Source organism: Danio aesculapii, chromosome 23 (genome assembly GCF_903798145.1).
Source record: "Danio aesculapii chromosome 23, fDanAes4.1, whole genome shotgun sequence".
Classification (NCBI taxonomy): domain Eukaryota; kingdom Metazoa; phylum Chordata; class Actinopteri; order Cypriniformes; family Danionidae; genus Danio; species Danio aesculapii.
This window is the reverse complement of record NC_079457.1, coordinates 20,999,014-21,026,192: the sequence shown is the minus strand read 5'-3', so window position 1 is coordinate 21,026,192 and position 27,179 is coordinate 20,999,014. Positions and strand designations below refer to the sequence as shown.

Sequence of the window (27,179 nt, the reverse complement as noted above, 5' to 3'; positions counted from 1 at the left end):
GCTTTTAGGAGATCCAGTCAGCATGCATCAGCATGCATTCAATCAAAGAAGTCAAGAGAGAAAAAGAATAAATATCATGATCCAATAACCTCATGCTTAAGATCTGAAGCTGTACCAGACCTCTATACAATCCATAAAAGCTAGCAGACTACCATGCTAACTACAACGCTTCAACTAAAATTACAATATTAAGGAGAGGTGCTGACTGTCTAAATGATACATGCATACACTACAATGAAGGAATTATATAGGAAATGTATATACAGTAAAACATATATGGTGGAAAGATGAAGAAAAAATATGAAAAGAGAACTAAAGCCTGGAGGGTGGATGTGGTGGGCTCATTTCATGGTTAATTCACCTTTACATGAATATAAACTGAAATACGGATACATACACTGAGTTAACATTTACTTGAAAAAGTGCACTTTATTATTTAGTAAATGAAATGAGGAAAAAAAGATAAGGATAGACTTTGCTGGTGGGATGAATGTGTAATGAGATGATGCAATGAATACTAAATTTCTGCTACTAAGACATAGACTACTGTTCAAAATGTTGGTGCCAGGAAAATTTTTTTTAAACATAATTCATACTTTTTGTTCAGCAAGGATGCATTCAGTTGATCAAAATGAACAGTTAAAACATTTATAATGCCACAAAAGATTTTTTTTTACTTTCTATTGATCCACAGAAATATCAAATAATAAATCTGCTTTCAACACTGATGCGAACTGTATTTTCAACAACAAATCAGCCTACAGGGATGATTTCTAAAGTAGAACGTATTGTGGAAAAACGAATATGTTTTATTATTATTTTGGTCTCTTTTTCTTTTTTTATTAAACAATTGTATTTGTATTGCTTAAATGTGATATATTAACTGAACTTCTTCTGTTGAGTATGATATGCCCTGCATACTAATAAAGCATTTTTGAAAAAGTAGATGAAGCTGATAGAAATGCAAAGGCCTGATTGTCTAAAATTAACTTGATCTCTGCAGCTAAACGTCCTGTCAACAGAGATGTGTTTGAAAGTCTTATGCTTATAATGTTGTGCAGAGAATTAGTAGAAAAAGAGGACGTATGTATGGGTGCGGCCAACGGGGGACTGGAGAATGATTGATGAGTGACAAATTCCACTAAACTCCACTTGTTAATATCAGCTAGGTATAAAAGCATGAATCAGGAAATGAAATTTGTTGCACACCCCTGAATGTACCTATTGCGTTGCATTGGAGATAACAGAATTCTGTGAATCGATTTATTTATTTGTGTCCAATAAATTACAACGATTTTTAATATTGAAGGAAAACCTCTTCTGACCTTTTTTATTGAACATACATGGAATTGATTAGATATTCCAACAATTTAGCACTAAAAACTTAATGACTAACGAAAAACAGGAATAAATTACATTTTAAAATAGCTTAAGTGTAAATTGCAATACAATTTTACAAAATCTTTGCTGTGCTTTTGATCAAATGAACGCAGTTTTCAAAAAAATATATATGTAAAACATCTTACAAAACTCCAAACTTTGCAACAGTAGTGTAGGAAACAGCTAAATCTTAGCAGTTAATTTAGTGAGATCTAGCTATAGTTAGCTAATTTTAAACTAGCATAGGAAGGCAGCATGTCACACAGGCTTTGAGAGCAGTCCTCAACTGAAAGGCAGCTAATTTTAGAGCAAAGTCAAAATAACCATTACACGAATGCATCAGAAAGAGAAAGAGCCAAACAGAGAGAGAAAGAGAGCCAAGATTCAGAGATAGATAATGCCCATGCCTAGACTGATCTACTCTTAGACTTCCTTACGCTGTCATCAGTGGCTGCCTTATCTATTATCACCTCAGGCAGAAGGCGTCCGCCAGGCCCCGGCCCAATGAGAGACACCACTCCATTGCAATCCACTGTGCTGTTGCGCTTGCCGTAGAAGCCTGTGTAGCTGCTGCGACGCTGAGGGCTTAGGAAGGAGTCGCGGCGCTCGTCGTACTCCTCAACCGTGCTGTGCTCATCATCTGCAAACTCATTCTCAGAGCCTCCGTCTTTACAGCGGCTGAAGATGCTGCTCTTACTGTTGCGCCTTGAAGGGAATGGAGAGCCTGGGATGCTGAGCAAAGACTGGTGGCAGAAAAAAAAAACAGAGAGACAACATTTTTAATAAGACAAGCTTTGGAATTTAGATATTTGAGGTAGGGATGCCCGATATATTGGAGGCCATATGGTTATCGGCCGATAATTGCTATTTTTAATGTTATCGTTATAGATACAATGTCAAAATTAGGCTGATATCTTTAAGCTGATAGATTATGTAATTGTACAGAACTGCCTGCCTCGCATATGGGTGAGTTGAACGTGTTCAGACTTTTTTGGGAGCTTTTTTAGAAGCTTTCCCCACATTGTTTATTCCTTCAAAGTCCATCCTTTCTTTGTGTGCTATTGCTGTGCGTTAATTACTCAGTAAGTAACCATGTTCCTTATGATTGTAAATATGTTTGATAGAGTGTAATTGTGTATTTTGGTTTAAAAATTGCCTCAGGAAAAATATTAAATGTGTAAACATAATAGCAGAGATGCACACGTGCTAAACAACTCATTGGGTTGTTTGTAATCTAATGATTATTATTCAGTCACTGAATCCAGCATAGGAGTTCTCAATCCTCCGCTATTTTCTTTCTTTATATTCTGCACTGTGTTTGTCAAAGTCATCTGTGCTCAATGCTCAGGTGTTGTATCAAAATCAGGCTCTAAGGACAAATCTGACTCCGCTTCCCCTACACGCGTGTGATCCATCATACAGCGCCTGCAGTTAAAGTTTCAAACTCACATCGGTTTATCATAAACCTCGATCATCGATCATTTGTCTCGCAATTGACAACAAGAACGAACATAGAAGCGTTGTCTGATTGACAAGCAGCATCTACAAGTGTTCAAAAGAATCTGAAATGCCAAATGGGATGAATTTATGCCACATTTTCTGAAGTAAAACATACTATCTGTATTTAGCTTTTCGCTTGTACGGTGGCTCTGAACTGTCAAAACACCTGTCAAAACAGGTTTTCAGACATTACATATTTGTACATACAGTATGTACATTACTGTAACACATTTATTCAAGAACATTTCAGCTAGTTTCAGTTTTTAGTTCTTTCATTTTCATTTTACTTCAAATGTATTTATTTTACTTTAATTAAATTCTAGTTAATTAAATCCCATTTTGTTAGTTAACCTATTATTTTTATGCAACAGTCAAGTTGCATGTTAATTTGCTATTTGAAGAAAAGGCATGCTGATTTATATGAAATCGTGAACATAGGTCTAGATAATCACCTTGGAATTTTTTAATCATTGTTTGTTTGTTTGTTTTCTATTCAGGCCATTCAGTTCATAAGATCAGTTCAAACTTTTATGAAGTTTTAAAAATAAAATCAGTTGTTCACTGCATAAAAATATAACATTTTGAAATATTTATATATATATCGGCCTATATATATATCGGTTATTGGCCTCCAAATCTAAAGAGTTATGACGTCACACGGGTCCCCGCTTGCAAAAACAACACAGGCTGCAATAGTAAAGATGTCATGTTGTGCGGTAGGATGCCAAATTCAAAAGTCCAAAAATAGAAAACTGAACTTTTACCATACACCACACTGCTTTGGTGCTAACTCCAGACGTCTTTGGCTAAAAGGGAGCTGAATGAAGTGACGACCTAATTTGAAATGCTGGACTCTGCAGTTCTCATGTCATATCAGGTAAGTTCACGCTATGCTGAATCATACACATTACTCATACACATTAAACTCCGGACACTGAATGCTAAGAATGAAACGTGAAAGTGTATGTTATTAAGGTAAACTTGGTTTTATATTCACACATTCATTCAGTGACATCTTGTGACACACTCCCTATATTGTTTACCACGGCACTTTGAATATTCGGTCTGAAATAACTTGCAAATGTGACTTGAAAACAACATTAACACTGTTTTTTGACTGTAAACAATGTTGTCCTTTGATAGTCATTGGCTGCTAATAATATTTCGAGTTTGCAAATAATACTCTTATGAAATTTCATTATTAAGGAGAGAGTCTGAATGTGCGAATATAAAACCAACTTCACCTCTATGTGTATGTTCACATACCCTGCCGTACAGGTGTAGTTCACTATCAGAATGCAGTCTTTTTGCGTGTTGGTGATTAATTACCTAGTCCTTGTATAACGTTAACTTCGTCTTCTTTCCTTGTCTTTGGCTAAGCAGAACCTCGGTTTTTAGCTCTACATAGTGTTGAATCTGGTCATCCTGGAGCATTATTTCTTGCACATGACCACACAGAACAACATTGTTGGCATCCAAAGACTTGTAGATCTTTAACTTCTCTCTTGTAAAATCACTTGGAGCTTCAATGAGATTGTATATTTGGGTCTTATCCAGTATTCATTGGAAGCGTGCTATCGCAAATGGACCTGTCAGATAAACGCCGCTCACTTTAACATTAATTTTGCCGAATCACTGTGCTTATCACTGGGTGACGAGCTGTTATAATATGCTAAAAGCATTATGGAAATAATACATAATGTGTAATCAATATATCTTATTTCTAAGACAACAATAAACTCTGTACCGCATCAGATGTCATTCCCTCGCTGTAAATGCTAACGCTCCCGGTTTCTTTCTGCCACCTCCCTGCGCGCGCATCCTGAATGTTTACAAACATGGTAATTGGTCTATTAGTTATCGATATCGACAGGAAATCCAATCTGGTTGCGTCATCATAATTAATATACAAATAGTCTACAACTGCAAGATATTATAAGACTTTTTAGCTTTCATTTTATTGTATTTTTAATTTGATAAATCTTCCTGTTTTTCTGGCACTTTTAAATCAAATTTATTATTAATTTAGATAAATAAATTAATGAATTATTCAAATAAAATTTGCATAAAATAAATAAAATACTTAATTCAATACTTTAGTATGTTGATTGTCTATAACAGGCTACTAGTTGAAAAAAAAGTATATATATAATGTTTATATAATGTTTTATTACAATATTGTTTGCATGCTGTTTGCCAACAAATCTCAAATCTACAAAAACATAATGATATACAGATGCCATTGTTTTACCTGGTTCATTATGGAACTCCTTCGGCCCAAACGGTTATCAGGGAAACGAAATCTCCTTCTACTTCCATCGTCTGATTCGGATTTGACAAACTTCTCGCTGTCCCCTTTCTCTTTGTCCTGCTCTTTCTGCCGCCACTTCTTCTTGCGGTTGCGTCTCTCTTTGGCACTCTTGGAGCTCAGTTTAGACATCTCAGATGAGCTGCAGGACAAATTCCCTTCTCCGTCTCCATCATCCTCCACCACGTCCTCAGACACTGTACCCGCAGACGTCGCCATTGCATTTGCCTGCCATTACATCATTTAGATTAATACGTTTCACTTCTGATCCTTTCAAAGTCACAAAATAAGAAATTTATTTAGTCTAATATTATAATGCAGACTCTGTCAAGAGTGAATAATAAAATACAAACCAACCCTCTGTTTAAGCAGACAAACATGATTTTGTAATTATTATCATCAATTATTGTAGTTATTATTATCAGCAATAAGGTGCGACGCTGCAGGCAAAATGCATCTGTTAAATCTGAGTAATTTGTTGAGCTTTTTTTTTCTTTAAAATTAAAAGGTTTTTAAGCATGTAATATTTTAAGTATAATGTTAAGAAAACATCCAAAATACATGATTTCTTTTATTACATTTTAAATATTTTTGTTTATTTATCTAGATTTTTATTAAAATACGTATTTTTAAAGTGCATTTTCAAATACCAAACTTCACAGTTTTTTTAGGGACCGAGCACCTACTGTGCATAGGCCCTATTGGAATCGCTCAGTTTACTCTTCTTCTTCTTCTCTAGAATGAATTGCATTTTTGATGGTCTAAACATGCTTGAAAACTCACAAATCTTTGCACACGTGCAAAGTGGGTGTGGCAAAATAGCTTGACAGTGCCACCTATGCACATTTGATGGAGTAACCCCTGAACTACGTTTCACACACACATCCGAATATTGGCTCACACATCAAACATGCCAATACCTACAAAAAAGTCTCTTGGAGCAAAATCTCAAACCCAACAGAAAGTCAGATATTTTTAATTTCCTCTGCCGAAAAAAAGTGCAGTTTTTGCCATTTCCAGGCATTGTATTTTAACGAACTCCTCCTAGGGATTTTATCAGATCAACACCAAATTGGGTATTCTCATATAAATTCAATTGGCAATGTGAAATTGCAAAGATCTAAAGTTGTCATCAAAGGGCATGTCCGTGGCGTCCTCACAAACTTTGATGTTTCGCCACGAAACAGGAAGTTGTTGTCCACACGTTTAATAACAGTCCTGACCAAAACAAGTTTACATGCCAATATCCAGTTACAGAAATTCCTCCTAGAAATTTTATCAAATTGAATCAGTTCCATCAGTATAATCCAAAGGCCAGTGCGATGTTAAATTGTGAAGATCTAGAGTTTTCGACGAAGGGCATGTCCATGGCGGACTGACAAAGTTCAGTGTTTTGCCATATAAGAGGAAGTACTTATAGCCACACAATGTCCAATCTGATAGAAAATTCACGTGTTCTCTAAGATTCCGCTCCTCAAGACATCTAAATGCAAATATTAAGTTATAGCCACAGTGCCACCTGCTGATAGAAGGAAGTTTGGCAAAAAACTATGATTTTCTCAGGTTTTTTAAAACATCGGCTTAAATTAATATTGTCCGGTGTTCTCTCTCATCCTAAGGCCACCAGGCAGGGGTTGAGCCCAGGTGCAAGGTCCCTTTCGTCGCTTCTTGCAGCTTTAATTAATATCTGTTTTCTGCAGGTTTTACTGAGGAATATGTTCATTTGTAATTTGCCAAATTATATACAATATTTTTTTCTACAAAATTTCTGTATTTAATGTTTTCGGAGTGATAAAAAGTCATTGCCAAAATTCCGTCAATTAAATTCTCTGACTCTAACATGTAAAAAAAGAAAAAGAAAAAAGAAACAAGAGTTTAGAAATTCTGAAGCAGACCTGATTTTTATGCTAGAAATGTATGCATATACTTCATCTGCATATTTAAATATAACGTTTTAGCAAACATGTAATACAAAAAAAGATTTATTAAGGTCTATATTTATAAAACGTAGGAAATATGGTGAAACTATAAAATATACTAAATATACTAAAATATACTAATTAAAACTATATACTATGACTACAGTTCTTTACTCTCCTCACCTGCAGTATCTTGCTTTAAAGTCCACAATTATAAACCAGAATTGGTCCTTATTCAATAATAAAATAGAATCCAACCATCCAATACAGAAAGCAAACATGATATACTAATTATTATCACCCTTATTATCGGCATTAAAGCACTGCCTGACCTGTGCGTCCTCCTGCTGTTTCTTCAGCTGTTCCAGCATGGCTTTAAACTCCGCCTCCTTTCGCTCCGCCTCCTCCATGGTGGCCTGGTTCTGCTCCTCATATGCCATGGCCACCACAGCCAGAATCAGATTCACAAGGTAGAACGAGCCCACAAAGATGACCAGCACAAAGAAAATCATGTAGGTCTTCCCTGCTGCTCTCAGAGTCTGTGGACGAAGCACAATATCTTATATTACACATGATGATGATCATTTCCAAAATCTCATAAACCCAATATGCATGCAAGCAGTTCAATTGTATACATGGTTGTAAAGATATAACTCGCTGGAAGAAATGCAAATGTCAAATCATTTTTCTGAGCCTCAGCTGCATCTGTTTGACCTACTTGTGCATATAATGTGAATACACATGCATACTGTATATTCACACATACATGCATTTGTTTTATTAAACAGACTGGCTCAAGGCACTGGCACCCCGAGATGCTGGTGCACAAACAGAAAGGATTAGGAGAAAATTAAAAAGAGAAGAACAGATGGTTAACCTGTAATTTCATGCTTTTTAACAGTACAGCTGGTTTGCCTGACAAAATAATGGGAAACTGCTAAGTCTAACTTATGAGGAGTGGCATTTCTTCCCATCAGCTTTAAAAGAACTGCAATTACCTGTCTTCTAGGAACACAACACATTATGTTGCCGAATGCAGGGTGTATAACATTCAGTCCATTCAAATTTTGAGTGTTAAAATAACAATTATTAGACAAATAATAAATATTTAACTGAATAAAAATGTCATTTCCAATTCCAAAATACAGTTAAAGGCAAAATTATTAGCCCTCCTGTGAACCTGTGATCATATGAATTACTTCCAGAGTGCTGTTTAACAAAGAGATTTTGTTTTTAACACATCAATTTAATAACTAGTTTTAATTTCTAATTGCTAATTATTTGGGATTTACCATGTGATGAAAGGTCATAATATTTTATTAGTTGTTTTGCAATATAATATTATTTCGTTTGAAAGTCCAAATTAAAGTAAAAATTAAAGATTAATTAGTTCAACTAAGCAAGTTAGGTTAATTAGGCAAGTCACTGGACAAAAGTGGTTTGTTCTGTAGTCAATATTAAAAAAGAAGAGGGCTAAAAAATAATAACCTTATAAGTGATTTAAAATAAATCTTTTAGTTTGGCTGAAATGAAAGCAGTTTTATTTAAGACTTTCTTTCCAGAAGCAAAAACATATTAGGAAATACTGTGAAGATCTCCTTGCTCTGTTAAAAAGCACTTTTTTTTTAAAGGAATTCGAGTTTTACAAGAGGACTAATCATTTTGCCATTACCAGTATAAATGTATAAACATAAATAATTAACTGAAGTATAAAGTATTTATAAGCATATAATAAATTGTAATTTATAAGCATAAATAATTAACTGAAAACCTGATATTGTATAATAGATAATCACTCAGTATTATAAAATACAACACAATACCATATATAACATACTTTTATAAAATAGCACAATAATATAACATAATAAAACTAATTATTACTTATTTATAATTATTAGTTTTTTGTTTCTTGAAAAAAATGAACATTAAAATTGGATCTATGAATTTTTAAAATGCTAAAATTGTATGTTCAAGTCAAAATTATTAGCCCTATTATATTTCTTTTTCAGATTTTCCTCAAATGATGTTTAACAGTGCAAGAGAATTTTCACAGTATTTCCTATAATATTTTTTTCTCCTAGAGAAAGTCTTATTTGTTTTATTTCAGCTAGAATAATTTAGAATTTCAGCTAACCCTAATTTTTTTTTAAACCTATTTTAAGGTCAATATTATTAGCTGCCTTAAGCAATATTTTTTTTTTTGATTGGCTACAGAGCAAACCACTGTTATACAATCACTTGCCTAACTAACCTAACCTGCCTAGTTAACCTAATTAACCTAGTTAAGCTTTTAAATGTCACTTTAAGCTGTATAGAAGTGTCTTGAAAAATATCTAGTCAAATATTCTGTACTGTCATCATGGCCAAGATAAAATAAATCAGTTATTAGAAATGAGTATTCTATTAACTAAAACTAGTAACTATTAAGTAAAACTATTATGTTTAAAAATGTGTTGACAAAATCTTTTCTCCATTAAACTGAAATTGCGGAAAAAAAATATACAGGGTGGCTGATAATTCAGGAGGGCTAATAATTCTGACTTCAGTTGTATCTGATTTTACAATTACACTAGAACAGATGGGATGAGAAAATCCACCTGTAAAAGGGACATCACAAACATTGCAGCTTTGTAGCTCCTTTAATTGGCTCTTCAAGACTAGATGCAACTACTGTATGTAATGTAACAAGCTCCAGGGACTTTAAATAAAATATTTAATTAGTAACGAGAGGATTCTGAATGAAATTACATCCGATACATTAATGCAGCCAAGGCAGAACAGTTAATCAGATTATAGGAGAGCTGAGGTGAACAACATTGAGTGTAGATGCCTATACTTGTACACCGATGCTTTATTTAGCCTTTTGCTATTTAGACTTTTAGCTGTCCATTACTGCTGCTGATCCCAGAGGGGTCAGACTCTGTGTTTGTGCACATCCTGCAAAACAATGGCTGTCTGCAGAAGTGAATATACTGTGGCTTATCTTAAACACTGCATGAATTAAAGGTGCGATTAACAATAGGGCTGCACAATACACTGCCTGACAAAAGTCTTGTCATCGATTCCAGTTGTAAGAGCAACAAGTAATTACTTCACTTCTAGTCATTTGGAAAAGTGGCAGAAGGTAGATTTTTCCGATGAATCATTTGTTGAACTGTTAATCATCACAAATACTGCAGAAGACCTATTGAAACCCACATGGACCCAAGATTCTCATAGAAATCAGTCAAGTTTGGTGAAGGAAAAATCATGGTTTGGGGTTACATTCAGTATGAGGATGTGTGAGAGATCTGCAGAGTGGATAGCAACAGCAACAGCCTGAGGTATCAAGACATTTGTGCTGCCCATTACATAACAAACCACAGGAGAGGGCAAATCCTTCAGCAGAAGAGCGCTGCTCCTCATGTTTCAGCCTCCACATCAAAGTTACTGAAAGCAAAGAAGGTCAAGCTGCTCCAGGATTGGCCAGCCCAGTCACCAGACATGAACATTACTGAGCATGTCTGGGGTAAGATGATGGAGAAGGCATTGAAGATGAATCCAAAGAATCTTGATGAACTCTGGGAGTCCTGCAAGGCTTTCTTTGCTATTCCAGATGACTTTATTATTAAGTTATTTAAGTCATTGCAGAGATGTATGGATGCAGTCCTCTAAGCTCATGGGAGTCAGACACAATATTAATTATTTTTCCACTGCACCATGACTTTATATTCTACACTGTACATTATTACTGTTAAGTGACAAGACTTTTGTCTACGCAAAGTCAGACCTTACTGTCCTAATTACTGTAAATCATTAAAAATCAAGGCATGATGATATTTTAATTAGGTAAAATAAGCGAAATTTAGAGGCCTTTGCCTTTCATATAAGCCACCTCTGATACCAAATGATCGACTAGAAGTCAAGTTATTATTTGTTGTTCTTAAAACTTGGCTAGGCCACAAGACTTTTGTCAGGTAGTGTATATTGCAATATTATCATTGATGCGTTAATAGTTTATGCAATATACGCATCTCAGCCATTTATTTTATGCATTAGTTGTCCAATCAGATGGGGCCTAACTAACTTTATCCCCCCTACCTCCATAATTGTTTTTCTGCTATTGGCCGGAGCATAACAAAGGTGAACCCAGAGTTGAAAGTAAATACAAATGGCGGGAGCGGAGACATAAGAGAGCAAAATGACAACAGTCAATCAGAGTCAGAATAACTGCTGAGATTTTCTCCTTCACCTTTTTTTTTATCTGAATTTCAATTAATTAGATCTAAAAGATATATATTTACCGGTTTATTTTAATTTTACTAAATAAATAACTAATTTTAAAAACATAGCAAATAAAAATAGCATTTTTCTAGGCAAATTTTTCATTGTAAGAAATATCACTGCAATATTCAACATCAATAATCGCATATTTTTCTAGTATCTTGCAGCCCTAAATAACAATGTATATTACTGTATAGTATATACAGGCTTTCTACAGGTATCATCGAGTCAAATTTAAGACTTTTTAAGACCATTATGAATGAAACTTTTGATATACACACATCTAAACGCAAATGATTTTTTCTAATGGCCCAGTTAAGACATAAAAAAAAACATAAAAAACAAATGTTATTGAAAGAAACATAATTAAAGCATAATTGGTCATTAGAGTTAATAATTAAACCTTTTGTTAAAACCTTTATTGAAATGGAATGTTAGTGATTGGATGGGTGTTTGCCTGATTGGGTAGTTTTACATGGACATAGGAAAATTAAGACCTGTTAAAAATGATTTAAGACCTACAACACAATATTTCAGTCAATTTAAGGCTTTTTAAGGCCTAAAAATATTGTTTTTGAAACATTTTAAGACTATTTAAGACCCCACAGATATCCTGTATACAACTACTGTAAATGCAAATCATTGTGACAATATCCCTAGCATTAGGCATTCAGAGAGGACTATATCCTTACATTTGTTTCCCTGTTTAAATGTAGCATTAACAGTGATGAGTAATGAGTGAACCGGCCTTCTGTAGTTGGACAGAATCTCTCACATTTTATTTAAATATCTGCATTTCTGTTCAGAAGATGAACACAATTTTCATGCAATTGAAATGGCATGAATAGGAGTATATTGAGTATATGAGCATTTTCATTTTGGAGTGAACTATTCCTTTAAGATTTCTGATATGCATAAAAAAATGGAACTGTTAGTGATGTAAGAGGGAAAAGAAACCCCGCCCTTACCAGCTGGTACAAGTTCTCCCAGAAGTCCTGCGTCATGAGGCGGAAGAGAGCCAGGAAAGCCCAGCCAAAACTGTCAAAGCTGGTGTAGTTATAGTTTGGATTGCGACCAGCCTTCATGCATGTGTAACCTTCAGGACAGCGACTGAGGGAGGAAGAGAGCACACGACCCATAATGACTTGGCATCACTCTATGAATTGCAATACAATGCTTGTCAGAGGAGAATCTCAGTGAATGACTTCTGCCAAGCTTGATCTTTTTTCTACATATGAACGAACAAGAGCAGACGTCTGGTCCTTTCAAAGGGCTCATGGACTTGCCTTTTTGTTTATTCTGATTGTTTTCTGAAGTTCACTTTTAAATGTTATCAATATTTTTTACATAAACACATCAGAATTGAGAAGTAGTTGGCAATTTTTCTGTCTTGTTTTAACCCTGCTTATCAGAACACACTAACATATGTGTGACAGATTGTACTCTGAAGTAAATGAAATGATTGGCTAACAGCTTGCATAATAATACATTTTCAAATGTGTGAAAGGACCAATGTAAATTTCTGCATTGCCAGCCTACATGTAACTGAATACATTTACTCACACTTGCGTGGAGCAACATTACTGTCACGTCCAATATGGTCAGCATAACATTGTCTTACATTCAGTCTTTCTAAAATTCCTGCATCAAATTGTAGTTTTTTGGTTTGTTAACAAATCTACAGATGTCACCACTTCAAAACGGTCGGTCTGCCGCCATTTTTACTGCCGCCGCGGAGGAACCTACGTAAGCCAGCAGCTATTGTCCGCTGGGTGGCGCTTTAACCAAAGATTTTCAGCTCTGCCTTTTCACAATAGGACGGTACTGTTTTGTGTACTGTACCTTATGTGATGTGTTTAATTCAAATAGAATTTTGTTTGTTTGTTTTAGTTTTCTTAGTAATAAACATGCTTTTACACTATACTGTGTGTTTTAGAAAAGATACAATACATGGTGAGAAGTATAGCCCTAGGCTGCAAAAAATAAGCAAATATAAGAATTAGGTTGTTTAGCCTTTATAGTTAAATTGCGTTCGGGTGAAAAGAATGTTTTGATTTCTTTGACCATCATGGCGATGGTATTACCTCAAATCTTAAACGTGTGCACACTGCAAGATATGAAAACCGCGGCACAGCACACACTACGAAATAATATTAAGGTTATCGAGCCGATGGAGCACATCACCTGATTATAGTATAACTTGCTTGATCAATAATTATTATTTATTATAGGCTAGGTTACAAATATATATTTATTTATTTGTTAAAACTGATGCGATTCTCCCCAGCAATTCTTTTTATGCTTGCAGGACGTTTTCACAGCCATGAAGAAAATGACTCGCTTTCTCTATAGTCTAATAATAATTACTTAAAAACTTTCGTTTCATAAGTGCATACAATATATAATAATAATAATAATAAAAATAATAATAATAGACCTTTTGCATGTTTATCAGGGTAGGCTATGACATGCAGGGAGTGGATAACTCCATATGCGCAATATGTCGATTTAAATCTCTCCATTTTGCTGTGATGGCTGTGCTGTGTTTGACTGGCAATAACTTTTATGTTACTATATGTTTAAAAGCGAAATTGTTACCTGTTGACATATGAGTATGGTGTAGAAAAATATAATTGAATGCACTGAATGCAAGTAACTGTGGTACAAAGAAAAGGACTAAGTTATTGCTAATGCTGTTTATTGAGTTTTACCATATTTTGAAATCAGCAGGAAGGCAACACAAAGGCTATGTTTTCCACAATTTGCCAATTTGAGCTGTTTTTAGACTAATAAGAAAGTTTTGAATTCTAAAACTTCTTGAAAGTTAAATGTCCTCCTAAATGTAGAACAAATGATGGGAGTTTTGATTTCATAGTTCATGGGTCCTTTAATAAAGAAGCATTGTGTTTTCTAAATATACATAATTTATATGTTTTGAAAGAGAAGGCCAAACACTCACCCTGAATCAGAGCTGTTTCCACACAAAAGTGCATCCAACTGGTCTGGCAGGAAGTAGAAATTGGCTGATGACAAAAAGAGATTGAAAATATGTTACTAGACCATTTTGTAGGGACAGTAAAATTCTGGCCAATAAAGAGAACATTGATATCTGATAAGTCGTAGACATTAAAATGAATGTATTTTATGGACTACGAGTCCTCTTTTTTATAATGTGAAATGTGTGCACCTTTTATTCCAAACCAAATAATAATAAAAATAATAATAATTATTGTTATTATTTACATTTATCTAGCGATTTTCTAGACACTCAAAACACTTTACACATTTTTGGAGGAATCTCCTCAACCACCACCAGTGTGCAGCATCCACTTGGATGACGCGACGGCAGCCATATTGCGCCAGACACCAGCTGATTGGTGGAGAGGAGATACCAATTTTGGTATGGGGATGGTTAGGAGGCCATGATAGACAGAGGCCAGTGGGCAAATTTGGCCAGGATGCCGGGGTTAAACCCTTACTCTATTTCGAAGGACATCCTGGGATTTTTAACGACCACAGAGAGTCGGGACCTCGGTTTAACATCTTATCCGAAAGACGGTGCTCACTGAGCAGGATAGAGTCCCTTTAGGACCCACACAGACCACAGGTACTATTAATATAGGTTACTATTACTACAGTACTATTAATGCAATTAATGTCAAGCATGTGAAATGTGCATATAAAACATTTTCACACACACCGGTAGAATCACTTTGACTAGAAATAAATACATTTAGGCTTGACGATAAAAAGTAGATTAAAGTAAATGACCCTACAATTTCTGTTTGTTTTATAATTTTTCTTTTCTTTTTTTTACATTTTCCTTTCCATTTTTTTGTTCTAAATACTTCAAAATAGGTTTATAATATTTATGTTACTGTTACTGTAAGCTTTATTGTTCCCTATAGGGCGATTAAGACATTTTTTCTACATTTTATTTTATTTTTTATTATCATCGTCAGTAGACTATTTTACATTATTACGAAATTAAAATAATAGCCAGGAGCAACATATTTTCCGAAAATGGGGTACTTCAAGAGTTCACACTTAGCTGATGATTTATCATAAGCTTGTTTGACATGCTCAGAGAGCCCTGAGCTCAAGGGATCCTCGAGCCCAGGGAGAGGAAGAGGGGAGATTGAGCTCAGATAGACCTCAAAAACTCCCCAGCCAAAGTTGCTAAGGTAAACTTCTTTGAGAAGGAAAGATACTGACGCTGGGAGCAAAACAAAGTGTCCATTTTGCTTAATCTGTTATGTATGACTCATATCTTTGGATGGTGGGAGGAAACCAGAGAATCTGGTGGAAACCTATGTTGACATGGGGAGAACATACAAACTCAGCAGAGAAACACCCAGCGGCCTGGCGAGAACCAGAGCCGGCGGTGTTCTTGCTGTGGGGCCAACAGTGCTAACCACTGGGCCGCCATGCTGCCCAATCTATGAGAAAAAAGGAGAAGGTGAGAAAGAGGCGGTTTCGCCAGACGAAGATAATCGTGGAATGAAGACTGTGGTTGTTTATAGCAGTGTTTCTCAACCATGTTCCTGAAGGACCATCAACACTGCTAGTTTTTCATGTCTCCTTTGCTTCTACTAACGAGCTGATGATCTGAATCAGGTGTGTTTGGTTAAAGAGACATGGAAAATGTGCAGTGCTGTTGGTCCTCCATGAACGTGGTTGAGAAACTCTGGTTTATAGTAACTTAGGAATCATATCGTTGGAGAATCACGATTAGCTAATGCGGGACCGGCTGTGGTAAGTCGTAAGCACGTGATCCTCTCGAAATTAGTTTATAAATAAACTTAATTTGTAAAAGCTAAAATCATAACAAATTTGAATCATTTTACAAGTTAATACAAACATCGCAACATCAGAATGCTATATTATATTATAAAAAAAAAAACTACAATTTATTTTGTGATATGAAAAAAAAATGCCATCACTAGTATTTTGGGAGGTGGGGGGGTATTTGGCCTTTATTATGACAGGACAGTAGCTAGAAAGGAAGCAAAAATGAAGAAAGCAGGAAAGAGGGGGATGGGACCAGAATGGGTCTGCAAGCTGGGACTCAATCTCAGGATGCTCGAAGCACAGCAGGGCTATATGTCAGAGAGCTGCAAACTAGGCTATTAGCACTGACATTCAGTAGTATTATTTGTATAAATCTAACCACTAAATACCAGCACATGTAATCCAAAACCTGAAGATTAAACGCTGTTGTTTGTGTGTGTGTGCCAAAGTAAATAGAAGCTCACTTTCATTCAAGATGTACTCGTCCCAGTTGAATGCACGGCTGCCATTGACGTCTGGGAACATTTCTGTGATGTTGATGGGCCAGATGACACACTTCTGCCGCAGATTTCCCATGAAGAGCTGCAGACCAATGAGGGCAAAGACACTGAGGCAGAACACGGTGAGGATCATCACATCTGACAGCTTCTTCACCGACTGGATCAAAGCGCCAACAATGGTCTTCAGACCTATGAGATATCAAATATGCACACACACAGACACACACAAACACACAAAAGAGCACAGACCGTTGCATGTGTGCTCAAGTCCTAGTGTATGAAAGGAATCTCAAGGCATGATGTGAGGAATTCATATTTTTTGCACTAGGTTTTAGGGCTCAAGAAACACGGTATTGTATACTGTAATTATACTGTATATCTGTGGTTGTCAACTGGTTGTTTGTATGCATATTCTAATTGAACTTTTTTTCCACCATGTCTATGCAGTGTATTTGCATTCAAGTATTGAATAATATTAAATAAACAGATGCTCTTGCTATAGGGGACAGGTGTCAAACTCGGTTCCTGGAGGGCTGCAGCTCTTTAGTTCCAACCCTAATTAAACACAGTTGATCAAACTAACTCCTTCAGGCTTGTTTATAGGTAAGTGTGTTGAAGCAGGGTTGAAACTAAACTGTATAGGGAGTTTGACACCCCTTCTATAGGGGTTAGGATTAAGTTTTGGGTATCAAAACATATAATTTAGATACCAAAAGCATATTATTATGTCAAAACTAGTTAATGCTGTTTTGTATATAAATATATATATATGTTTGTGTAAATAAAATAAAGAAATGGGCAAAAAAACATCTCATAGATCAGGGGTGCCCAAACTTTTTCCTATAAAGGGCCAAAAAGCAAACTTGTTTGAGGGGTGTGGGCCGAATATATGGCATGGTAAGGCTCTACTGTAACTTTTTTATTAGGAGCACTTGTTACTTGTTATACACTAGGGCTGCATGATATTGTGAATTTTGTTTTTCTGCAATATATATTGCAATATGATCATAATTTCACAAAAGAATACCTAAATCCCTCTACATGGAAAAGATTTATACATCTACACAAAACATAATAAACAATTTGCAAGCATAGATGAATACAACAGAACAAAACTAAAAATGAAGTTTTTTAATGGTTTTCTGTGGTGTCTAGCAGCATTGAAGAACAGAAACTCAATATTAATCAAATGTAAAATAACACTGTATTGTATTCATTTTAAAATAATTAAATACAATTAATCTTTGTTGAATCTAAACTTTAAAACAAAGGTGCCCAAACTTTTTCCTATAAAGGGCCAAAAAGCAAACTTGATAGAAGGCTGTGGGCCGAATATATACCAAACTGTATATAACAAATTTGCCATGGGTAATTTTCTAATTTATTCGAAAATATTTAAAATTAACTACAAAATATTGCTTTAAGTCATATTGAATAAAGCAGTATCATTTTTAACATTTTATAATGAACTTATTACAGTGAAACATAAACAATCCCATTTATAACACAAGTTCAATGCTGATTACACTAGTCAAGCTTACTTTGATTTGCTCGCAGATGTCTTGTGCAGTTTGCTGACAGTATTTACATTTTAAAAGTCTGATTCATTTACAGTATCATTGAATCATTTAATGTCAGGTGTTTTTTGTAGCTCAGCAATAAAACAAAGAAACAAAAGGTTACGTTAAATTTGAAATGACAATCTCAGTCAAAGGCATTCGCCCCAGCCACCTCCCCATCATTCTCCCTCTGTTTTTAGATGGGATGGCGGGCCAAATCAAAGGTTACCATGGGCCAACTTTGGCCCATGGGCCCTACTTTGGGCATCTCTGTCATGGATCTTCCATTGTTAATATCAAATGCTAAGCATTATATCAAACTCAAAAGTCATCTGTCACTTAGATGAAGCCAATTTTGACAGATGGCAACATGACCATGACGCATGATATTATCATATCATAATATCATAAACTCATAAACATGGCTTTTGGCTTAATGCATTGTGTGTGAAAAATAATTGTCTGCTGATTTGCATGATGATGCGAATGTAAAATACTGATGCAAAACCACTTGAGTACCACTGATATGGATGCTTAAAGGGATAGTTAAAATTACCTCATCATTTACTCTCCCTCGTGTGGTTTCTTTCTTCTGTTCAACACTAAAGAAGATATTTAAAATAAATGTTGCCTGATGATACCAGTTCACTTCCATAGAATGCTATGGATATCAATGGGTACCATCAACCACCATTCTTAAAATAACTTGTATTATGTTCAACACAAGAAAGAAAATCAAGAATGTATAGGTAATAATGACAGAAATTTGACTTGTGAGTCATCTTTCCATATAAGGATGCAGATTTTGGCATTAATTGGAGTTTTAACTGTACATCCTTTTATTTAGTTTATTTCAAATCATGCCTTGAATCCTTTTTATAATCATAATGACAACTCATAAATAAAAGAACCACGAAATACACTTTAAGCTTATGTACACAGATACTGCTTAGGAGCCATCCCTTCATTCTGACTATTCAGATTAATAATGTATCGTTTTTCTTAAAATTGTCTTTGATAAGTACCTATGAAAGATAATACATCATTTCATAACATATACAAAACCAAAAACCTTTTTAAATGATTCCAAAAACAAAGTCTCACAGGACAACCTGCGAGCAATAAAGGGAGGACTCCCTGAAACAGTGAGTACAACCTGACATCCATTTGTCTATAAATACTGCAGCACAACCAGAGGGCCATGACATAGGGAGAATAAAGCAGGCAGGGACTAAAGGGGTGAAGTTTGCATGCAGGTCATTTCAGTTTGAAGGCTGATCAAAACAAGTCCAGTGTAAAAATCTTCCAGGGCTCCATCAGAAATGCTAAGTTATGCTTCAAGAGAACTGCACTGACTCCTTCATAAGCTGCAGTCTCTCAAATATGAAGATGAAGGTTAGTATTGATTTGCTGCAAATTTGTCACCCATAAACCCAACCAAAACATCTAACAGATTTGATGAGTATGCTAAACCCTGACTAAACATGAGTTTGACAAACATGACTTGCAGTAAAACCTAGTCAGCTAAATAAATCCAGATTCTCTTTTTTATTTTCACTGAAAATGATGCTAATGTGTCAAGACATAAAGGTCTGACATCATTGGAAAGCTTCTGAAGTAAATACAAATCAACCCCACATGTTAAACGAAGACTAAATTAACTCCTCGGAAACAGACATCTGCGTTATTCTCATTTGATTGTTATTTTACTTCCAGGTGCAATTTGTGAGTTTCATACAAATAAAAGAAAAAAAGTGAAGAAAAATGAATATTCAAAAGAATAAAAGGCAGCCAAGCACTTAGTAGGCTAATACTATAAAAGCAAGTGACTTCCAAAGCATCATGCAGCATAAAATATGTCCACAAACTAGGCTTGGCAGTCTTCATAAATAAGTAACAAGTATGTTCTCTGGGAACTCACTGAGAGCCATGCAATTTTTATCTTGGGGAACAAAGCATAGCTTGTTAAAAATATCTACTCTAGTGCTCTGAGGACACAAGGCTAGTTTTGTTGGTTTCCTGATATAATAATCAGAAAATTTAATGCATTCCTGCCTTAACTCTTTACACTTTGATTATTGAGGCTACTCTGTTTTGTTTTGGTTATTAGACTCTACCCTTTTTAGTATTTTAGTGTTCACACATCAATGATGTACTGAAAATGTAAATGCTTTTCTTTTGTGCTTTTGCAAAGTTTTGTCAAAACAATCCTGCACAGGTCTGCTAAAAATGGACTAAACATATCAATTCAAAGGATAGGATGCATTTTATACTAAATTAAGGTGGTTTACATGGAAACAAAAGCAGTCTCATTTTAAGAGTTTCACTTCACTGCTCTTGTTCTTCCATGGCATGCGCCATTGAATTGAATGGGTTTCATAGCGCAGAGCTTTCTGTGTCTGGTGTGAGATTCACACTGTGCAGTGACTGGGTTATGGCTTAAGGGAGAGTGAATAAATGAATGCCCAGCACAAAATACTGCTGGGCAGTGTGGCACAGCATAGCTTTTTTTTTTTTCAGATCATATTTGAAACCCAGGCTCATAGGAAGTACGTGCCCAGGGATACATTTTTGCGAAACTGCAAAAATGTGCATATGTTTGGCTGTAGTTTCTTAGTGAAACTAAGACTAAGGGGCAGAATGACGTCAATAAAATTTGTTTCTTTTTACTGTAAAAAAAAACCCTGTTAAATCTGCGTTCACAGGGACTTATTATTGTAAAATAAAGGATTATTTTCATGCAGTTATTCATGCAGCACTGAATAAATACCACAAAAAACTTAATTGTAGATCAGGAGGTGATATATTATCCATGACAAGGTGACCAGCTTCTTACAGATGTGAGAAAACGTAGCCCAGTAACATATTTAAGCATTGCAAAGAGGCAGACAGCGACCTCTGGTTGCAAAATTTTGCCCGTTTTTCTATTTCAGGCAAAAACCAAAATTTTCGGAAGCCAAACATTTGGGGCATCCCAAGAACTAAGAGTCTGGTAGATAAATGCTCTTTTAAATATAACATTTAATATGTTAATATGGTACCAATTCTCAAAAGATTACATCCATTTTGCATTGAGGCTAGTCTATACAACTAGCAAATTTCTATTAAAATTGAGAGCCTTCACCATATGAGTGCTGGATGCCATCAAACATTAAAAACACAATAAAAACAAGCCCAAACTAATCAAAATGTTTAATAAAGTTCGCTTAAATCATCGACAGATCATTTGATTATCAAACTAATTGTAAGATTGCACACTGATGAATTCTACAATTAGCTGAAATTAAACTCTGCAACAAAACAGAGCCTTTTGTAAGTCGGAGATCTGAGTTGGTGTACGACCTACAAATAATTAAGCGGCTTAAGTTTAATACAGTTCGGGGTTTGTTTATAGACGTTTATTGACTATACAAAAGAGGTAACAGGTTTGGTGCTTAAAGCTTTCTAAATGACTCTAATCTGCTCTGAAAATTCTAATGGGGGATTTAAAGTAAAGGTCTCTGGAGATCGATAGTAGACTGCAAAGCCTATCAAAAATGTATAAGTACCATTTTTGATCATTTTGTTCAGAAAAAAGCAAATCAAACGGTCCTCTCAAAATTAATTTTGGCTATAAAAAAATAATGAGAGAGAGAGACGTCCAACAAAAAAGAAAAGATTTCAAATTGAATAGTAATAGGGGTCAAACTGAAAGTTAACCTCAGCGTCAAAACTGCGTCTCACCTGGAATGACAGAGATAGTTTTCAATGCTCGGAGAACTCTGAATGTTCTCAGCGCAGATACATTCCCCAGGTCCACAAACTCTGTTACATATCTGAAATAAGGGAGGATCACACACAGACACCAATGACAACCACAAACACACCAAAACACCACCATCACCACCACCACCACGCCAACGAACCACCAGTAGAAACGGCACTCACAGAGCCTGTCCACTACAGGGGGGAAGGAAGGAAAAGAAAACCAAAATACACACACGTACACCTAACACCGACCCGAACCCATCCCGCTCACACACTCTCTTACCTGGGATTACAGAAATAGTTTTCAATGCCCTCAGAACTCTGAACGTGCGCAGAGCTGAGACATTGCCTAGGTTTACAAACTCTGTTATATACCTGCAATGATCAAATCAAAGTTACATGGAGACATGGTCATGATTTAGTACTTAATGACTTTCATATGCAGATTAAGATGAGCTGATTCTCAATAGGTTAAATGGCTTTTAGAGCTGGGGGGGATTCAATATACCGTATTTTCTAGAATATAAGATACAGAATCAACTTTTTGTAGTCATTTGAAACGTGCAATTTATATATTGAAAGTTTTACTTGCATTTTTTAGGCTTGGCATTGATAACAAATGGTGTTTACAGTGGGTGTCGTTTTTGTTAATTTTCTTTATTTTTAATAGCTTTTTCTAATCTGAGTTCTGTTACATTTAAAGGGTTAGTCATAAAGTGAAGGGAACTAAAATGTTTATAAAAATGTTTATAATGCTTGTAAATACAATAATAAAGTTGTTTTACTTTAAAAGTAAACCAATTTTGACTTCTTGTAACTTATTTTCTGAAAAATACGGTAACAATTACAATACAAATACAATTGCTGTGACAATTATATAGATTATAATTCAGAATTTAAAGTAACACATTATTATTGTTGTATTATTATTATTAATGATCATTAATGATCATTGTAAAAAAAAAAAAGACAAATTTTAATATAGGCCTAATAATAGTACATAAATAACAACAACTACAACAATAATAATAGCATTTGTCAAAAGTGCAAATTATCATATCAAATCAAAATATCATTTCATATCATATGTTTCACGGTCACCAGCGATCCAGCGTGTGCAGATGACTGGTATACATGCAGATCACTGGAGAGCTACAAATCTTCCAGCAAAAGAACTACATATCCAGCCATGCACCACTCACACACCTGGTCTAGATCCCCATGATAGCAAACAGACACAGCTGAAGCTGTTCAGGACTAATTACACAGAGTATCTATACACCTCTCAAACACACACGTTGCTGAGTCTTGGTATACTGAACTGTGAACATTACAACGCGTTTTCCTTGCCTTCCGTGTTTGAACCTTGCTTTGTTTTGTTTGTTTTACGTTGTCTGCTGTCTGCCTTTTGACCATCTGCCTGTTTATTGACCATGACTCTGGATTGCCTGTATACATTTGTTTGCTCCTGTGTTGACTGTTGCTTGCCTGACCATTCTCTGCATAATAAACCCTGCATTTGGATCTGCACTCCTTTGTCAGCGTCCAATTCACATTATAGAAGACTCAGCCACATAAATGGATCCAGCGGGTATTAAAATCATGCGTCTCCGCAAGGAAGCCCGATCTATTGAGGAGTATGTGGAGGACTTTATTTAGGTTGCCTATTTAACCACTATGAGTGAATTGTGTATAATGATCTTTTTTCGTGTTGGGCTATCTGAACCACTGTACTCCACAATGCCATTGCGTGAACAACATTGGACACCAGAGTTCTTTTGCTGGCAAATTTGTAGTTCTCCAGCAATCTGCATGTATACTGGTGATCTGCACAGGCTAGATCGCTGGTGTCTGTGATAATATGAAAGTCTCCAGCCAAAAAAAGAAAAGATGACAAATGTGTAATGGATTTTAGATATTTGGCAAACAACAATCAAATCTGATCTGTTTCCCGCCCCTAATATCTTTCATAAGCAAGTATCCCCTATGGTGAATTTATGAAAGAACATACATTATATCTGAAATGAATATGTCTGGAATTTGAATACAGAAAACATGACAGATACATAAGCTGATAGAAAGAGATAAAGTGAAAATGGAGAATGAGAACTCGATGAGAATCATTGAGTGTGTGGGCTGCCGGGAGTCGTGTTGTTGGTGAATGGCTCTAAACACTGATCTGCTGGAACATCTGAACGATGAAAATTCTCAGAAGAGAAGAAAAGAGTGAGCATCAGAGCAAGAACCAGGTGTATTCAGAGCGCAGCAAGAAAGATGAGGAGAAAAACAGAGTCACAAGGACAAATGCAGAGCAGTGAGGAACTGGACAAGACACGAGCAGAGCTTCCACATCCATACAGATGCTACCTAAAAACATTCAAATGGTTAATGACAAAACAGAAGAGTGGATAATGTGTTGTTTGTGTCCCGCACACACAATAAAACCTTTACAAATATTTGTTTTCATCATCCGTTATAAACAGAAAAAAATTATAAATTTAAGCAATTTTGGAAGAAAGACAGTCATTTCCAGTTGAATGATTTATTTTTATGTTTTTAAACTGATAAAATGATAAGCACAAATAAACATTCATAACTGCAAAACTAAAATGATGATTTTTCTTAATTATATAATCAGTTATTTTTTCATCAGTTAGGGCAGGACGATTATTCGTTAAGTAATCGAAATCAACATACAAGAACCTATAATCGATCTTAATTTTCTAGGTCGATTTTTTTTTTCAATTACTTTCCCTACAGCGTGTGGAGTCATGTGACCCCGCTCTGTTAAAGTCCCCAAGAAATCAAGACCAACCATATAATTTTGTTAACTTACATTGGTAGTTTTGTGGTGAATAGTTCTGTGCATGTCATTAAGAAAAAAAATAGTTTGCCCTTATAATCTTTAACTGAAATCTGTAAATGTACTTCTGTTTGTTTTCAGTTAAATTGTCAGATTTCATATATATATCTTAGCAAATGGGCGTAGCTGACATATTTAATCACGCTGACACATTTAGTGAGGCAGAGGTTTCTGTAAACCCTTTTCCCAATCTTTACTACATCCATTCAGCTCGATGTAGAAAAAACAAACCACGCCCAATGTTTTCTCACTTAATATTCCGTTTCTCTACACTGTAGCAATTTGAGCAGAGTAAAACCCAATAAATGAAGAGAACTCAATCCAACTGAGTACTGTAAAACCCAATAAGTTAAGGCAACTCAAACCATTTAAAGAAACCGATTACTACAAACCATTTGAGTTAAAAAACTAATCTATATGAGTGCTGTGAACTTACTCCATTTAAGTTGTGAGTTTTAGGTAATGAGGTATTTAATTAACTCATTACCTTGAACACGGAGTTGAAGACTATTTACAAATGAGTAGGATTAGCTTTCAGCAAATTTTGAGTTAACTACACTCATTTCATTTGATGAAGCTGACTGTTTGGTTTCACAGTGTAGGAACTGCTTCACATTACAAAAAAAATAACAGTCGCAGCTTCCGGTTCATGGGGACTTTAAGGCTGACTATTTTCCTCTGCGTCGTTCATTAATCGTAATCGAGTTAAAATGTTCAATTAATCGAGATTTAGATTTTAGGCCAAATCGCCCAGCCCTGCTATCAGTTTGAGTCTGAAAAAACTGGATTAAAATCCAAATTTATATATATATATATAAGAAAAAGAAAGAGGACACATTTTTTAAAGATTTTTTTTGCTAGATGTATTAGTCTTAAGTTGCCACTTTCCTTGTTATAAAATGTGAAATTGACTGAATACTTACGCCATTGAGATGACCATGAAATCCAGCCAGTTCCATGGATCTCTAAGGAATGTGAAGCCATCTATACAGAATCCACGGGCAATGATTTTTACTGCTGATTCAAACGTATAAATTCCAGTGAAAGTATACCTGAGGAAAAAGCAGGAGGTTAAAATATATATAAAACAACTGTGGTATATATTGTGAATGAGGCATTATGTGGTTTGGATCAATACTTACTCTACTTGTTTGGACCACTCGGGAGGATTACTAAAAGTCATGAACACACAGTTGGTCAAAATCGTACACATAATGAACATGCTGAATACTGTGGGTCTCAGTTAAGGAAATTCAGATATAATCACAGAAAAAAAAGTTACAACACACATTTTACTTTGCAAATATAAAGGTTGGGACATTCATCAATAATAAATTACCAAATAAATAATCAATTGCCAAATAAAGATTTTTGATTAGATATAAAAGCACTGTTAGGCTTGGCAAAATTGACATTTAAAGTCTGCATTAAATATTTTCGTCTTAAATTGAACCTAACTTTGTACGGTGCTGTACTTTTGATGCAGAGCACACTGGTTCGAGTACGTTGTAACATGGTTCCAAAAAAGACAATCTAAAAGCAATCTAAAAATCAAGGTAAATCTATGTGGTCGCAGTGTACGTTTCTCTTATGTTTGCTCTTGAAAAAACACTATTGTTTGGGTTTAGATCAGTGATACACTAGGTGATCTATAAGACAAGCTCTGCCTTCTTTTAGACGTGTACAAGAATATCTGAAACATACCAGAAAAATACCCAAAGCAACGCATTTCAGATTAGACAACAAAATAGAAAGAATAATAGATAGCGCCCTCTAGTGGATTTGTCCTTTAAAACGTGCAACTAAATATACCCAGAGCAACATGTATAAGCTACGGAACGTATCTGCAATAAGCTTGGGCTGATTTACGCATGATTTACTCTAGTAAGTACATGTGGTGTTACCAAGAAAGGTATATGTATTGTGAATATTCAATATAACATGCATCACTAAATGGTGCTAATGCCAACATACCAGTGAGTTTTCAGCTCATTTGTGTCATTTATTTATGCAAATCAGATAATTTTCCTTCCACCACATTAACCATCACATTACTCAACGCTCACAACACGAAATATTAATGTTTGAATCTTGTGGTATTAACTTTATTCTTCAATGCAGAAGTGCGCCTGTTTCTGCGATTTTAGAACTTACTAGTCATTTTTTCCTAAGGCAAATGAATCGGAATAATAAAACAGCAGAAAATGGTCAAACCCCTTGCTATCCAAATGAATATGTTTATGACTATACATAAAATTAAAATAATACAATAAGATAATATCCCTGTTTAACATGAAGTAGAATAACGAGCTGTTTTAATGTCTAAAAAAATCAATCGAAGTGAAC

The 27,179-nt window shown here is 35.2% G+C and overlaps 1 protein-coding gene across 1 annotated transcript in view; it reads right to left on the bottom strand.

Annotated features, from left to right (window-relative positions):
- scn8aa (sodium channel, voltage gated, type VIII, alpha subunit a) overlaps positions 1-27,179 on the bottom strand; it is a 96,061-nt gene that overhangs the window by 39,962 nt on the left and 28,920 nt on the right. Inside the window, exons 4-12 of the mRNA XM_056449523.1 lie at positions 25,976-26,065; positions 25,757-25,885; positions 21,947-22,038; positions 16,629-16,853; positions 14,333-14,396; positions 12,342-12,483; positions 7,440-7,646; positions 5,132-5,416; positions 1,818-2,123 (exon numbers count right to left, since the gene is read on the bottom strand). Coding sequence (XP_056305498.1) covers positions 1,818-2,123; positions 5,132-5,416; positions 7,440-7,646; positions 12,342-12,483; positions 14,333-14,396; positions 16,629-16,853; positions 21,947-22,038; positions 25,757-25,885; positions 25,976-26,065 — 1,540 coding nt within the window. The remainder of the gene's footprint in view (positions 1-1,817; positions 2,124-5,131; positions 5,417-7,439; positions 7,647-12,341; positions 12,484-14,332; positions 14,397-16,628; positions 16,854-21,946; positions 22,039-25,756; positions 25,886-25,975; positions 26,066-27,179) is intronic.